General features: G+C 43.0%; 1 protein-coding gene across 2 annotated transcripts in view; it reads left to right on the top strand.

Moving 5' to 3' along the window:
* UBXN2A (UBX domain protein 2A) overlaps positions 1 to 16841 on the top strand; it is a 68556-nt gene that overhangs the window by 31540 nt on the left and 20175 nt on the right. For both annotated transcript variants that reach the window (XM_010358482.2, XM_030921735.1), the window contains exons 3-6: positions 2354 to 2492; positions 8225 to 8331; positions 14433 to 14570; positions 16230 to 16388. In XM_010358482.2, the coding sequence (XP_010356784.1) occupies positions 2354 to 2492; positions 8225 to 8331; positions 14433 to 14570; positions 16230 to 16388 (543 nt within the window). The remainder of the gene's footprint in view (positions 1 to 2353; positions 2493 to 8224; positions 8332 to 14432; positions 14571 to 16229; positions 16389 to 16841) is intronic.

Raw genomic sequence — 16841 nt, 5'->3', positions numbered from 1 at the left:
GTATAAGAGGTATAAAAGTATGATTGTTATTATTTATAGAATTTGAGAAATCATATTTCTGTACTTTTATAAAATTTCCTGTGTGATTTCAAAAGAGAACAACCAGAAACCATCTTTTCTAGCAAACAGAATCTTAGATAATGTTTCTTTTTTTTTTTTTTTTTTTTGAGACGGAGTCTCACTCTGTCGCCAGGCTGGAGTGCCGTGGCATGATCTCGGCTCACTGCAGCCTCCGCCTCCCAGGTTTAAGCGATTCTTCTGCCTCAGCCTCCTGAGTAGCTGGGACTACAGGTATGCGCCACCACGCCTAGCTAATTTTTATATTTTTAGTAGAGACGGGGTTTCATCATGTTTTTCAGGATGGTCTTGATCTCTTGACCCCGTGATCCACCCACGTCAGCCTCCCAAAGTGCTGGGATTACAGGCAGGTGCCACTGTGCCCGGCCTCTCCAAAACATTCTTTTTTTTTTTTTGAGGCGGAGTCTCGCTCTGTCGCCCGGACTGGAGTGCAGTGGCCGGATCTCAGCTCACTGCAAGCTCTGCCTCCTGGGTTTACGCCGTTCTCCTGCCTCAGCCTCCCAAGTAGCTGGGACTACAGGCGCCCGCCACCTCGCCCGGCTAGTTTTTGTATTTTTAGTAGAGACGGGGTTTCACCGTGTTAGCCAGGATGGTCTCGATCTCCTGACCTCGTGATCCGCCCGTCTCAGCCTCCCAAAGTGCTGGGATTATAGGCTTGAGCCACCGCGCCCGGCCCAAAACATTCTTAAAACTCAGCCAGCTGTGGCAATGTGCACCTATAGAACCAGCTACTTGGGGGAGAATCACTTGAGCCCAGGGAGTTGAGGCAGCAGTGAGCTGTGATCATGCACTCCATCCTGGGTGACAGAATGAGACTCTGTCTCAAAAATAAACAAATAAATCACTATAAATAAAGTCTTCAGTGGGAAATATTCTGAAGTGTGCAAAGGAGCAAAAATGCAATTGTTGCTGATGCATTATCCCCTTTAGTTCAAGAGTGTTTTCTGTTACCAAAAAATGTGTAGTAATCCCTTTTAAAGCCATTTTGAACCCTTTAAAAATAACACATTTTGGCCAGGAGCAATGGCTCACACATGTAATCCCAGTACTTTGGGTGGCCAAGACAGGCATATCACTGAAGCCCAGGAGTTTGAGACCAGCCTGGGCAACATGGTGAAATCCCATCTCTACAAAAAATTAGCTGGACATGGTGGTGCAAGCCTGTAGTCCCAGCTACTTGGGGGTCTGAAGTGGGAAGACTGGTTGAGCCCTGGAGGTTGCAACTGTAGTGAGCTGAAATCACGCCACTACACTCCAGCCTGCGCGACAGAGAGGGACCTAGTCTCAATAAAACCTCAAAAAACAAAGAAAACACCACACATTTTTTACTCCAGACCAGTGGTTTTTAACCTGGAGAGATTTTGCACCTAGACACATTTGGCAATGTGAAGAGATGTTTTTGGTTATTATAACACTGGGGATTGGGGATGGGCCAGGGATGAGGATCCTACTTGTTGTATCTCATGGGTAAATGCCAAGGATACTGTTAAACACCTGCAACAGTGATCCCCAACTTTTCTGGCACCAGCGACTGGTTTTGTGGAAGACAGTTTTTCCACGGACCTGTGGGGGGAAAAGGGGAAATGATTTTGGGATGATTCAAGCACATTATATTTATTTGCACTTTATTTCTATTATTATTACATTGTAATGTATAATGAAATAATTATACAGCTCACCATAATGTAGAATTAGTGGGAGCCCTAAGCTTGTTTTCCTGCAACTAGATGGTCCCATCTGGGGGCAATGGGAAACAGCAACAGATCATGAGGCATTAGAGTCTCATAAGGAGCATGCAACCTAGATCCCTTGGATACTCAGTTCACAGGTTCATGCTCCTATGGGAATCTAATGCCACCACTGATCTGACAGGAGGCAAAGCTCAGGTGGTAATGTGAGCGATGGGAGTGACAGTAAGTACAGATGAAGCTTTGTTTGCTCACCTGTCACTCACCACCTGCTGTGCGACCTGGTTCCTGACAGGCCATGGGCCTAGGGGTTGGGGATCCCAATCTCCAAGGCACAGGACACCTCAAACACCTCAAACAGCAAAGCCTTATTCATTTCTAAATGTTAATAGAGCTGAAGTTGAGAAAACCCTGCTCTAAACTAAAAAGGGGTTAATGACTTCCCCAAGGTTATATTAACTTAGAAGAGGGCCTGAACTACAGACATGCACATAGCATCTAAGTTCAATATCCTTAACTAGAACAAAATAAGTAAATTTTTAGAGACCTAATAGTTAATAGTGCCTGTTTTTCTTTATCTTATTTAGGGTTTGTGAAACAGGATCTGATAATCAACCTCTTAGTAATAATCAACAACCAAATTGTGAATATTTTGTTGATAGCCTTTTTGAGGAAGCTCAGAAGGTTGGTTCCAAATGCGTGTCTCCCACTGAACAGAAAAAACAGGTAAATAAATGTCTATTACTTTTGTTTTTCTTCCAGTGTTTCTCAATATATAGATCTATTAGAGGGTCCCTAAGGTCAAAATTGTTTTGTTTGTCTGAGACAAGGTCTTTCTCTGTCACCAAGACTGGAGTGCAGTGGCTCAATCCGATCTTGGCCCACGGCAGCCTCGAGCTCCTGGGTGCAAGCAGTCCTCCTGCCTCGGCCTTCTTGGGTAGCCTGGAGCTCAGGCACACACCACCATGCCCAGCTAATTGTTTTATTCCTTTGTAGAGATTGGGTCTTGCTTTGTTGCCCAGGCTGGTCTCAAATTCCTGGGCTCAAGTAGTTCTCCCGCCTTGGTTTCCCAAAGTGCTGGGATTATAGGTATGAGGCCAAAACTGTTTTCATAATAGATATTATTTCCCTTTTTCACTATGTTCACAAGCTAGGGACACCTATAATCCCAGCACTTTAGGAGGCTGAGGCAGAAGGATCACTTGAGCCTAGGAGTTAAAAACCAGTCTGGGCAATAAAGCAAGACCCATCTCTACAAAAGAATAAAAAAATTAACTGGGCATGGTGGCATGTGCCTATAGTCTCAGCTTCTTGTGAGGCTGAGTTGGGAGGATTGCAACACCTTAGCAGGAATCAAGGCAGTGACAACAAACTGCTGGCAGTTACAGGTTAACATCCCAAATCCACCGAATCCAAAAATCCAAAATGCTTCAAAACCCAAAATATTTTTAGTGCTGACATGATGCTCAAAGGAGATGCTCACTGGGGGCATTTCACATTTTGAGTTTTGAATTTGGAAAGCTCAACCAGCAAATATTTCAGAATCTGAAATTGAAAACCTTTCTGGTCCCAAGCATTTCAGATAAGGGATATTCAACCTGTACTTTATTCTTTGCGTATACTTCCAAGGGGGAAAAAAAAACCGATTTTAATTAAGAATGTCCTTGATGAAGCAGTAGAATTTATAAATTTTCTATCTCAGCCAGGCGTGGTGGCTCACACCTGTAATCCCAGCACTTTGGAAGGCTGAGGCGGGCAGATCATGAGGTCAGGAGTTCAAGATCAGCCTAATCAACATGATGAAACCCTGTCTACTAAAAGTACAAAAATTACCCGGGCATGGTGGCGCATGCCTATAGTCCCAGCTACTCAGGAGGCTGAGGCAGGAGAATTGCGTGAACTTGGGAGGTGGAGGTTGCAGTGAGCCGAGATTGCACCACTGCACTCCAGCCTGGGCAACAGAGCTAGACTCGGTCTCAAAATAAATAAGTAAATAAATTAATTAATTAATTACGTATCTCAAACCTTGAATACACATCTTAATATTCTGTGTGACAAAATGCGAACTATAAAGTATTTCTACAATATACAGAAGTGTCTCAAGGAAAGGTGCAGTTATTTGAGATCAACAAACTGTCTGATTTTTTATGGCATATTGTTTCTGCAAGGAAGAATGGTTTACATACAGACTATGGATATTCCAACTTGCTCTGTCACCCAGGCTGGAGTGCAATGGCATGATCTCAGCTCATTGCAACCTCCGCCTCCCAGGTTCAAGCAATTCTTCTGCCTCAGCCTCCCTAGTAGCTGGGATTATAGGCACGCACCACCATGCCTGGCTAATGATTTGTGTTTTTAGTAGAGATGGGGTTTCACCATGTTGGTAAGGTTGGGCTCAAACTCCTGACCTTGTGATCTGCCTGCCTTGACCTCCCAAAGTTCTGGGATTACAGGCGTAAGCCACCACACCTGGCCTAGCAGATTTTTTTTTTTTTTTTTTTTTTTTTTTTTTTTTGAGACAGAGTCTCGCTCTGTCACCCAAGCTGGAGTGCAGTGGTGCGATCTCGGCTCACTGCAAGCTCCGCCTTCCAGGTTCACACCATTCTTCTGCCTCAGCCTCCCAAGTAGCTGGGACTATGGGCGCCCGCCACCACACCTGGCTAATTTTTTGTATTTTTAGTAGAGACAGGGTTTCACAGTGTTAGCCAGGATGGTCTCGCTTTCCTGACCTTGCAATCCACCTGCCTTGGCCTACCAAAGTGCTGGGATTACAGATGTGAGCCACCGCGTCTGGCTTTTTTTTTATTTTTTTATTTTTTATTTTTTTATTTTTTGAGACAGAGTCTTGCTCTGTCACCCAGGGTGGAGTGCAGTGGCACAATTGGCTCACTGCAACCTCCACCTCCTGGGTTCAAGCCATTCTCCTGCTTCAGCCTCCCCTGTGGCTGGGATTACAGGCATGCACCACCTTGCCTAGCTAATTTTTACATTTTAGTAGAGATGGGGTTTCACCATGTTGGACAGGCTGGTCTCGAACTCCTGACCTCGTGATCCACCCGCCTCAGCCTCCCAAAGTACTGGGATTACAGGCATGAGCCACCGTGCCCGGCCCAGCCTGGTAGATAGTTTCTAATAATGACTGAATTGAGCCTGACACTTCAAGGAAAACAACTTATAGTAGCTGTTGAAAATGATAAATTTTTATTTAACCAACTTTTTTTTTTGAGACGGAGTCGCGCTCTGTCGCCCAGGCTGGAGTGCAGTGGTGTGATCTCGGCTAACTGCAAGCTTCGCCTCCCGGGTTCACGCCATTCTCCTGCCTCAGCCTCCCCAGTAGCTGGGACTACAGGTGCCCGCCACCACGCCTGGTTAATTTTTTTGTATTTTTAGTAGAGACAGGGTTTCACTGTGTTAGCCAGGATGGTCTCGATCTCTTGACCTTATGATCTGCCCTCCTCGGCCTCCCAAAGTGCTGGGATTACAGGCATGAGCCAACGCGCCTGGCCTTAACCAACTTTTTAAGTGAAAATAACACTTTTAGAAAATTGCCACTATAGGCTGTGCTTGGTGGCTCACGCCTGTAATCCCACCACTTTGGGAGGCCAAGGTGGGTGAATCACTTGAGGCCAGGAGTTCAAGACCAGCCTGGCTAACATGGCGAAACTCTTTCTCTACTAAAAAATACAAAAAATTAGCTGGGCTTGGTGATGCACACCTGTAATCTCAGCTACTCAGGAGGTTAAGGCATGAGAATCGCTTGAACCTGGGAGGCAGAGGTTGCAGTGAGCCAAAACCGTGCCACTGCTCTCTAGCCTGGGTAACACAGCAAGACTGTCTCAAAAAAAAAAAAAAAAGCAAAGAAAAAGAAAGCCACCATACCTTGACAGTTTCTCAAAACTTAAGGAATTTCCTAGTGAGATTAGTGTCATTTTGATAAATATAAATTTTATTATATAATTAAATGTGTCAGCAGTTGGAAGATCTGCATAATTAAGAAAACCAGTATTTTCCAAATGACCAATATATGATGTTATAAAGCAATGCATGAGTAAAAGAGCCAAAGAATCACATATACTAAAAGATTTTACTGTAACAAGTATATGAAAAGATGGTTGGTAAGTTTCAGATTCCACATTCAGATTCTCAACTAACTTTTGAGATACTACTACTACTTATTAAATTTTGATGAAGTGTCAAAGAATATCCTGGGAAGGCTATTAAAATACTTCTTTTCCTAACTGCATAACTGTAAGAGGTTTGGTTTTTTAAAAAAACATTTCAATCAAAATAACATGTCGAAGCAGACTGTGAGCAGTACCAATTATGAGACCCCAGCTGATTTTTTGACTTGAGACATTTAAAAAAGTATTTATGAAAAATCCCTTCACTCTGATTTGGTTTTTAAATTAAAACTTAATCTAGGCCGGGCGCGGTGGCTCAAGCCTGTAATCCCAGCACTTTGGGAGGCCGAGGCGGGCGGATCACAAGGTCAGGAGATCGAGACCATCCTGGCTAACACGGTGAAACCCCGTCTCTACTAAAAAATACAAAAAACTAGCCGGGCGACTGTGGCGGGCGCCTGTAGGCCCAGCTACTCGGGAGGCTGAGGCGGGAGAATGGCGTGAACCCGGGAGGCGGAGCTTGCAGTGAGCTGAGATCCGGCCACTGCACTCCAGCTTGGGTGACAGAGCGAGACTCCGTCTCAAAAAAAAAAAAAAAAAAACTTAATCTATTAGTTGTAAAAGGCTTATGTTGAAAAGTAGCAGGCTTGTTACTCCTTGGCCCTAGCATCTACTTTCTTTTTTGTTTTTTAAGTTGGCATTTCACTCCTGTTGCCCAGACTGGAGTGCAATGGTGCGATCTTGTCTCACCGCAGCTTCCGCCTCCCAGGTTCAAGCGATTCTCCTACCTCAGCCTGGGATTACAGGCATGCACCACCATGCCTGGCTAATTTGTATTTTTAGTAGAGATGGGGTTTCTCCATGTTGGTCAGGCTGGTCTTGAACTCCTGACCTCAGGTGATCCACCTGCCTTGGCCTCCCAAAGTGCTGGGATTACAGGTGTGAGCCACTGCATCCGGCCACATCTACTTTCTAGAGGCAACAAGTTATAACTCTTAGGTATTTCTACTGACACGAGCTTTCTGTTTCTGATAATATGCTAATAGTGATAGTTCTTGATTTTTCAGATTTTTGAATTATGTATTCACTTTGTATTATAGATAATAAGGATTTAGCTCTTTTTCTACCTTCCCCCTCTCCCCAAATCACCTCTTCCCATTCTTCTAACATAGTTATGTTACAATTGGGGATTAAATCGGCCGGGCGCGGTGGCTCAAGCCTGTAATCCCAGCACTTTGGGAGGCCAAGACGGGCGGATCACGAGGTCAGGAGATCGAGACCATCCTGGCTAACACTGTGAAACCCCGTCTCTACTAAAAAATACAAATTAGCCGGGCGAGGTGGCGGGCGCCTGTAGTCCCAGCTACTTGGGAGGCTGAGGCAGGAGAATGGCGTGAACCCGGGAGGCGGAGCTTGCAGTGAGCTGAGATCCGGCCACTGCACTCCAGCCTGGGCGACAGAGTGAGACTCCGTCTCAAAAAAAAAAAAAAAAAAAAAAAAAAAAAAAACAAAACAATTGGGGATTAAATCAATTGTTATTTGTATCTGTAAAAGTATAAATACCATACAACTGTACAGCATAAGTGAGAGCCACCATGCCTGGCCCACCAGTTAAAATTTTTCTAAGAGAAGACTGTGGTGAAACCCTCCTTCCTTCAGTGGACTGGTTGTCCACTGGGGGAACTCTTCTGCTCTTGCTCTGGAATCTATAATCCTGAGTATTCTTCTCTCTCCTGATCACTCAATTCTATGCCTCGCCCAACATCACCTCGCCCTCATATTTTAATGTTTATGAAGCCAGTTGTATTAGTCCATTTTTACACTGGCGATAAAGACATACCCGAGACTGGGAAGAAAGGAAGTTTAATTTGACTTACAGTTCCACATGGCTGGGGAAGTCTCATGATCATGGCACCAGGAGCAGAAAATGAGCAAGAAGCAAAAGTGGAAACTCCTGATAAACCCTTGAGACTTACTCACTATCACAAGAATTGCATGGGAATGATGGGCCCCCCTGATTTAATTATCTCCCCCTTGGTCCCTCCCACAACATATGGGAATTCTGGGAGATACAATTCAACTTGAGATTTTGGTGGGGACACAGCCAAACCATATCAATGATTTTAATTTTTTGTAGAAACTGGGTCTTGCTATGTTGCCAGGGCTGGTGTCCAACTCCTAGGCTCAAGCAGTCCTGCCTTGGCCTCCCAAAGTGCTGGGATTACAGGAGTGAACCACCCCACCCAGCTTGAATAGTGATAGAAGAAATTTTCAAAGAACTTTCAATCCTACTACATTTTATTAACATGATGCATTTTGTTTGCTACTGTTTTGCAGGTAGATGTAAATATAAAATTATGGAAAAACGGATTCACCGTCAACGATGATTTCAGAAGTTATTCCGATGGTGCCAGTCAGCAGTTTTTGAACTCCATCAAAAAGGGGTGAGTAGCCAGGTGTGGTGGCTCAAGTCTGTAATCCCAAAACTTTGGCAGGCTGTGGCGAGAGAATTGCTTGAGCTCAGGAGTTCAAGGCCAGCCTGGGTAATAACATAGCCAGACCTTATCTTTACTTAAAAAAAACGTTACCCAGCCAGCCCAGCTACTCAGGATTGCTTGCACTTGGGAGATTGAGGCTACAGTGAGACATGCTTGCACCCTGCACTCCAGCCTGGGCAACAGCACGAGGCCCTGTCTCCAACAAAAAAAAAGGAGGGGGGATGGGGGGCAGCGGGCATGGTGGCTCGTACCTGTGATCCCAGCACTTTGGGAGGCCGAGGCGGGCAGATCACCTGAGGTTGGGAGTTCCAGACCAGCCTGACCAACATGGAGAAACCTCATCTCTACTAAAAATACAAAATTAGCCAAGTGTGGTGGCACATGCCTGTTATCCCAGCTACTCGGGAGGCTGATGCAGGAGAATGGCTGAAATCCAAGAGGCAGAGGTTGCAGTGAGCCGAGATTGCACCATTGCACTCCAGCCTGGGCAACAAGGGCAAAACTCCATCTCAAAAACAAAACTAAACAAAACAAGGTGGGGTAAGTAATCTTTGTAATAGGAAGATACTTTAGGCATTTTTTTGTGTGTGTGAAAGAATCCATGTTAATGTTCACACACCCCCTACACATTCACAGATACACTTTTTCTTTTGTACATTCACATTTTTATAAGATGAATTTTCTTAAGAGAACCACAACTACAGGTTTTTTTTCAAGATGGTGTCTCGCTCTTTCACTCAGGCTGGAGTACGGTAGCATGATCTCAGCTCAATGCAGCCTCCACCTTCTGGGGTCAAGTGATTCTCGTGCCTCAGCCTCCCGAGTAGGTGAGATTACAGGTGCCTGCCATGGTGCCCGTCTAATTTTTATATTTTTAGTAAAGAGCAAGGTTTTACCATGTTGGCCAGGCTAGTCTCGAACTCCTGACCTCAAGTAATGATCTGCCTGCTCTGCCTCCCAAAGTGCTGAGATTACAAGCGTGAGCCACCACGCCCAGCCAACAACTATAATTTTGAAGAAAGTTTAGGAACTTGAATTCTGATCAACCCAAATCTTAATTTACTAAGTATTTTCTAATACCTCATTTTCTTTATTATTTAATATTTATGTTTAAATGTTTAAATATCTTTAAAGTCTTTAAAATGGTCATGGTAGAACTCTCTCTGACCCTTCTCTGGCTTGGCAGGCTGCCCGATTAATGAATAAAAATTTCAAAAGAAAAAAAAATTGTTGCCGGACACGGTGGCTCACATCTGTAATCCCAGCACTTTGGGAGGCTGAGGCCGGTAGATCACAAGGTCAGGAGTTCGAGACCAGCCTGGCCAACATAGTGAAACCCCATCCCTACTAAAAATACAAAAATTAGCCGTGTTAGGCCGGGCGCGGTGGCTCAAGCCTGTAATCCCAGCACTTTGGGAGGCCGAGGCGGGCGGATCACAAGGTCAGGAGGTCGAGACCATCCTGGCTAACACAGTGAAACCCCGTCTCCACTTAAAAAATACAAAAAATTAGCCGGGCGAGATGGCGGCGCCTGTAGTCCCAGCTACTCGGGAGGCTGAGGCAGGAGAATGGCGTGGACCCGGGAGGCGGAGCTTGCAGTGAGCTGAGATCCGGCCACTGCACTCCAGCCTGGGCGACAGAGCGAGACTCCGTCTCAAAAAAAAAAAAAAAAAAAAAAAAAAAAAAAAAAAAAATTAGCCGTGCATGGTGGCACGTGCCTGTTAGTCCCAGCTACTCGGGAGGCTGAGGTACGAGAATCGCTTGAACCCAGGAGGCAGAGGCTGCCGTGAGCCGAGATCTTACCACTGCACCCTGGCCTGGGCAACAGAGCCAGACTCCATCTCAAAAAAAAAAAAAATTGTAATGTTTACTATATATTTATGAATCTTAAGTATTATACATGCTTGGTCTAGAAAATTTTTTTAAGTATTAAGAACTCGAGGCCGGGCGCGGTGGCTCAAGCCTGTAATCCCAGCACTTTGGGAGGCTGAGACGGGCAGATCACGAGGTCAGGAGATCGAGACCATCCTGGCTAACACAGTGAAACCCCGTCTCTACTTAAAAAAAAAAAAAAAAACTACAAAAATCTAGCTGGGCAACGTGGCGGCGCCTGTAGTCCCAGCTACCTGGGAGGCTGAGGCAGGAGAATGGCGTGAACCCGGGAGGCGGAGCTTGCAGTGAGCTGAGATCCGGCCACAGCACTCCAGCCTGGGTGACAGAGCGAGACTCCGTCTCAAAAAAAAAAAAAAAAAAAAAAAAAAAGAACTCGAAAATCAGCCAGGCGTTGTGGTTCATGCCTGTAATCGCAGCACTTTGGGAGGCCGAGGTGGGTGGATCACCTGTGGTCAGGAGTTCAAGACCAGCCTTGCCAACATGGCGAAACCCCATCTCTACTAAAATATACTAAAATTAGCCAGGCAAGGTAGCAGGCGCCTGTAATCTCAGCTACTTCGGAGGCTGAGGCAGGGAGAATTGCTTGAACCCAGGAGGCAGAGGTTGCAGTGAGCCAAGATGGTGCCACTGCACTTCAGCCTGGGTGACAGAGCGAGACTCTGTCTCAAAAAAAAGAACTTAAAAATCACTTATAATTTAACCACTCAGAAGTAACTATTATTAACATTTTTGTTGAATTTCATTCTATCATTTCTGTCCATAGATGCATATATATACTACATGTACATTTATTTTTAAAACAATTTTAAAATCATCATCAAATATTTCAATATATCTGAATATTATTTTATCACAACAGTGCCCCATAATTTTTATATATACTTAAATGTTCTTGGCAACATAGAGTGTTTTGTTTTTATGTTTTTTGAGGCTGGAGTGCAGTGGCATGATCATAGCTCACTGCAGCTTCAAACTCCCCATCTCAAGTGTTCCTCCTACCTCGGCCTCCCAAATAACTGGAACTGTAGGTGTGTGTCACCATGCCCAGCTAATTTTTTTTAAATTTTTAGTAGAGATGAAATCTTGCTATGTTACCCAGGCTGGTCTCAAACTCCCGAGCTCAAGCAATCCTCCTGCCTCAACCTGCCAGAGTGCTGGGATTGCCAGCGTGAGCCACCATGCCCAAAGTCTCACTCTGTCGCGGCCCAGGCTGGAGTGCAGTGGCCGGATCTCAGCTCACTGCAAGCTCCACCTCCCAGGTTTACGCCATTCTCCTGCCTCAGCCTCCCGAGCAGCTGGGACTACAGGCACCCGCCACCTTGCCCGGCTAGTTTTTTGTATTTTTTTTAGTAGAGACGGGGTTTCACCGTGTTAGCCAGGATGGTCTCGATCTCTTGACCTCGTGATCCGCCCATCTCTGCCTCCCAAAGTGCTGGGATTACAGGTTTGAGCCACCGCGCCCGGCCGACTATTTTCTTATGTAAAAAAAAAAAAAAAAAAAAAAAACCCAGCTTTGTTTAGATATAAGTAATCTACCATAAAATTCATCCCTTTGAAGTATATAGTTCAGTATTTTTAATATGTCTACAGAGTTTTACAGTCATCAGCACAGTCTAATTTCAGAATATCATTATCACCCCCAAAAGCCAAATATATTGCTGAAAGAAAAAAGAAAAATCAGATACTAGAAGTCACTCTCCATTTTTCCCTTCACTGCAGCTCTAACATAACCATGAATCCACTTTGTGTCTATCTCTATGGATTTCTGTCTCTATGTATTTGCCTGTTCAACTCATTTTCACATTTTGGGCTATTATGAATAATGCTGCTATGAACATTTATATACAAGTTTTTGTGTGGTCATATGTTTTCGTTTCTCTCAGGTATAAATCTAGGAGTGGAATTATTAACTCTTATGTTAACTTTATGAAGAACTGCCCAAATGTATTCCAAAGTGGCTGTACCATTTAACATTCCTACCAGCCATGTGTGAGGGGTCCAGTTTTCCACATCCTAATACATGTTAGCTTCTGTTTTTTTAAATTATAGCCATTTTAGTGGTTGTGAAGGGGTATGTCATTCTGGTTTTGATTTACATTTCTCTAATGACCAGTGATGTTGAGTGTCTTTTCATGTGCTTATTGGCCATTTGTACATCTTCTTTGGAGAAATGTCTGTTCAAATCCTCTGTCCAGTTTTTTGCTTTTTTTTTTGAGACAGAGTCTTACTCTGTTGGCCAGGCTGGAGTGCAGTGGCATGATCTCGGCTCACTGCAACCTCCACCTCCCAGGTTCAAGTGATTCTCCTGCCTCAGTCTCCCAAGTAGCTGGGATTACAGGCATGTACCACCACACCCGGCTAGGGTTTTACCATGTTGGCCAGGCTGGTCTTGAACTCCTTACCTCTGGTGATCCACCTGCCTGGGCCTTTCACATTGCTGGGATTAGAGGCATGAGCCACCGTGCTTAGCCTGTTTATATTTTCAGGTGGGTATTTGCCTTTTTGTTGAGTTGTAAGAATTCTTCATTTTTTCTGAATACAAATTCCTTATCAGATACATGATTTGTGAATATTTTATCTCATTCTTTGAGTGCCTTTTAACTCAAACAGAAAAAAATAAAACAATTACATAGAATTGCGGTATGTATAGAGTGGTATTTATTCACTAAAATATTTTTTAAACTTTCTTATTGAAGTATGGCTTATATACACAAAAATACAGGCCAGGTAGGCCAGGTGCGGTGGCTAATGCCTGTAATTCAGCACTTTGGGAGGCAAAGGCAGGAGGATCATTTGAGCCCAGGAATTAAACCAGCCCTGGCAACATAGCGAGAACCTTTCTCTACAAAAAAAAAAAACCTAAAAAATCACCCGGGTGGCGCACGCCTGTAGTCTTGGCTACTCGAGAAGCTAAGATGGGACAATCGCTTGAGCCCAAGAGGTCGCAGCTACAGTGAGCCATGTTGGTGCCACTGAACTCCAGCCTGGGCAACAGAGTAAGCTCCTATCTCAAAAAAAAAAAAAAAGAAAAGAAAATAAAAGTACAGAAATCATAAATATATACTAAATGAATTTGTATTATTTCTGTTATCAGAATAAATCAACTACTTTATTAGAATTTGTTAAAATTTGTCCTTTGGCCAGGCGTGGTGGCTCACGCCTGTAATCCCAACACTTTGGGAGGCTGAGGTGGGCAGATCACTTGAGCCTAGGAGTTCAGGACCAGCCTGGACAACATGGTAAAACCCCATCTTTACAAAAAATACAAAAATTAGCTGGGCATGGTGGCCTGTAGTCCCAGCTACTCAGGAGTCTGAGGCAGGAAGATTGCTTCAGCCCAGGAGGTCAAGGCTGCAGTGAGCCATGATTGCACCTCTGCACTCCAGCCTGGGCAACAGAATGAGACCCTGTCCACCCCACCCCCATCAAAAACCAAAACAAAAACAAAAAACTCAAATTGCTTAGTTAACAGCGATGTCCAGTCTTTTGGCTTCCTGGGTTACATTGGAAGAAGAAGAATGGTCTTGGGGTACACATAAAATACGAAAATACACTAATACTAATAATGATAGCCGATAAGCTTAAAAAAATTACAAAAAAATCTCATAAATCTCATAATGTTTTAAGAAAGTTTACAAATTTTTGTTGGGTCACATTCAAAGCCATCCCAAGCCACCGGTTGGACAAGCTTGGTGTAGTATATAGTCATCAAGTATTTCATGACTTTAGTACTGCTATAAAACTCATGCTGGTTGCGGGGCGGTGGTTCACGCCTATAATCCCAGCACTTTGGGAGGCTGAGGGAGGAAGATCGCTTGAGCCCAGAAGTTCAAGACCAGCCTGGACAAGATCCTGTCTCTACAGAAAATTTAAAAAAATATATGTTTTCACAATAAAAAATAGTAATAATTAAAACTCATGCTATTCATGAGCTTATGGTCTTAAAAATTATATTGTTCTTGTGGGTTTTTGGCGTTGTTCATATTATTTAACTACATCGTTTTGAATATATTTGGTTATTTCATTGTAGGGAATATTATATATCTTATTTCTGTATATTTCTACGTATTATTCATTATTTGTATGTACAGAATGTTTTTCAGAGAAATAAAATACCACGGGAACTTTATCATTTTATTTCTTTGTTTTCCAAGGGAATTACCTTCAGAATTACAGGGAATTTTTGATAAAGAGGAGGTGGACGTTAAAGTTGAAGACAAGAAAAATGAAATATGTTTGTCTACAAAGCCTGTGTTCCAGCCCTTTTCAGGACAGGGTCACAGACTAGGAAGGTAAGTATGCCTGTTGTCTTGTTTTCCGTAGATCAAGGCTTAACTAATATTCTGTCTATCATTATTTTACTATCATGTAGACCACATGAATAGAGCTTATCATTTCTCCCATTGGAAATTAGATTTTTTTTAATGTTAATTTTTATGAGGACTCCTAAGTCATAGTTACCTAAGTGTATATTCACAATGCCTGGCCGGGCGCAGTGGCTCATGCCTGTAATCCCAGCACTTTGGGAGGCCAAGGTGGGCGGATCACCTGAGGTCAGGAGTTCGAGACCAGCCAGGCCAACATGGAGAAACCCTGTCTCTACTAAAAATACAAAAAAAACTAGCCAGGCGTGGTGGCACATGCCTGTAATCCCAGCTCCTCAGGAGGCTGAGGCAGGAGAATCGCTTGAACCCAGGAGGCAGAGGTTGCAGTGAGCCGAGATCGTGCCATTGCTCTCCAGTCTAGGCAACAAGAGTGAAACTCCATTTCAAAAAAAAATGTCAGCACCACACTAAAAAATCTTGGAGGTTTTTTTGGTTTTTTCAAATCAAAAAGGCTTGGCTCTTTATGGACAGAATTCAATTGGTAAGTTCTTTTCTCTCCCTTTCACTCGCCACTATAGAGTACATGTGCTAGCTTTTGAATATTATTGTTCCTTTTTTTGTTGTTGTTCTTTTTTTTTTTTTGAGACAGAGTCTCACTCTGTTGCCCAGGCTGGAGTGCAGTGGCACAATCTTGGCTCACTGCAACTTCCGCCTCCCTGGTTCAAGCAATCCTTCTGCCTCAGCCCTTCTAGTAGCTGGGATTACAGGCACACACCCCCATGCCCAGCCAATTTTTGTATTTTTAGTAGAGACAGGGTTTTGCCATGTTGGCCAGGCTGGTCTTGAACTCGTGCCCTCAGGTGATCCACCCACCTCAGCCTCCCAAAGTGCTGGGATTACAGATGTGAGCCACCACGCCCAGCCTATTGTTCTATTTTATGCTTACCACTGCCTGCAACATTTTGTTCTATGATCTATGTATGAATTTTGAGGTAATAAAAATGAAAATCAGTGTCAGTATCAAAGCCTTAAATTATTTTCAAGTTTTACAGTTTCCATCCTAACAGAATACACAGAGAGATTAGATAGATATGGGAGCTCTTTGATTTTTATAAATTCTCATATTTTTAATTATCAAGATTGGTAAGGTGCATACATATTCATCCACACGTACAAATATATCTGGATGCACCCTTCAGAATGATCAGGAAGTATTTTATTTAGTTTCTTTTTCATTATAACCTAAGGACTAAGCTCAATAAAGAATTTATAATTTATTTTAGAAATTTAACCTGGGCAGTAGGTAAAGGTAGAGTCCATAGATCTGTGAACCTTCTTTAAAATTATCCATTCTGTAAAGCACTACTCAAATAATACCAGTAATAATATATGTAGCTTACAAATTACTTGGATATGTATAGTTTCATCAGATTATTAGAACCATCATACCATCGTATATTGTGGACATAAATAATATATCTTTCATTACTATTGAAGAAACAGATATAACTTACAAAAATCTTCCTAAAAGCTATACTTGCTGTAATATTTTTATAGTAATTATTTAATGATAAAGGTTTATTGAATGGAAAAGCATGTCTAACTTTGTTGTCTGGATTTCCTTAGTGCCACACCAAAAATTGTTTCTAAAGCAAAGAATATTGAAGTTGAAAATAAAAATAATTTGTCTGCTGTTCCGCTCAACAACTTGGAACCAATTACTAATATACAGATCTGGTTAGCCAATGGGAAAAGGATTGTTCAGAAATTTAACATTTCTCATAGGTGAGTCTTCAATTTCAGTATATGATTTTTTTTCACCAAGTTTAAATTTCATTTCTTCTTTTCGGTTCAGTCAACAGTTTGATTTTAGAGATAGAATCTTTGTTGCCCAGGCCAGAGTGCAGTAGCACAGTCATAGCCCACTGCAGTCTTGAAGTCCTGGATTCAAGCAGTCTTCCCACCTCAGCCTCCTGAGTTGTAGAACTACAGCCACGTGACACCATGCCCCCCTAACTTTTATTTTTTTTTATTTATGTATTGCCAGCTAATTTGAAAAACTGTTTTGTAGAAAGGGGGCCTCACTGTGTTGCCCAGACTGGTCTCAAACTCCTGGACTGAATTCATCCTCCTGTCTTAGCCTGGGCTTACAGGCATGAGCCATTGCATCCTGCCAAGCATTCTATTTATTTATTTATTTATTTTTATTTTTTTTTTATTATTTTTTTATTTATTTTT

Source organism: Rhinopithecus roxellana, chromosome 17, assembly GCF_007565055.1.
Source record: "Rhinopithecus roxellana isolate Shanxi Qingling chromosome 17, ASM756505v1, whole genome shotgun sequence".
Taxonomy (NCBI): domain Eukaryota; kingdom Metazoa; phylum Chordata; class Mammalia; order Primates; family Cercopithecidae; genus Rhinopithecus; species Rhinopithecus roxellana.
Note: the sequence above shows the minus strand (reverse complement) of the source record. Positions and strands in the feature narration are given on the sequence as shown.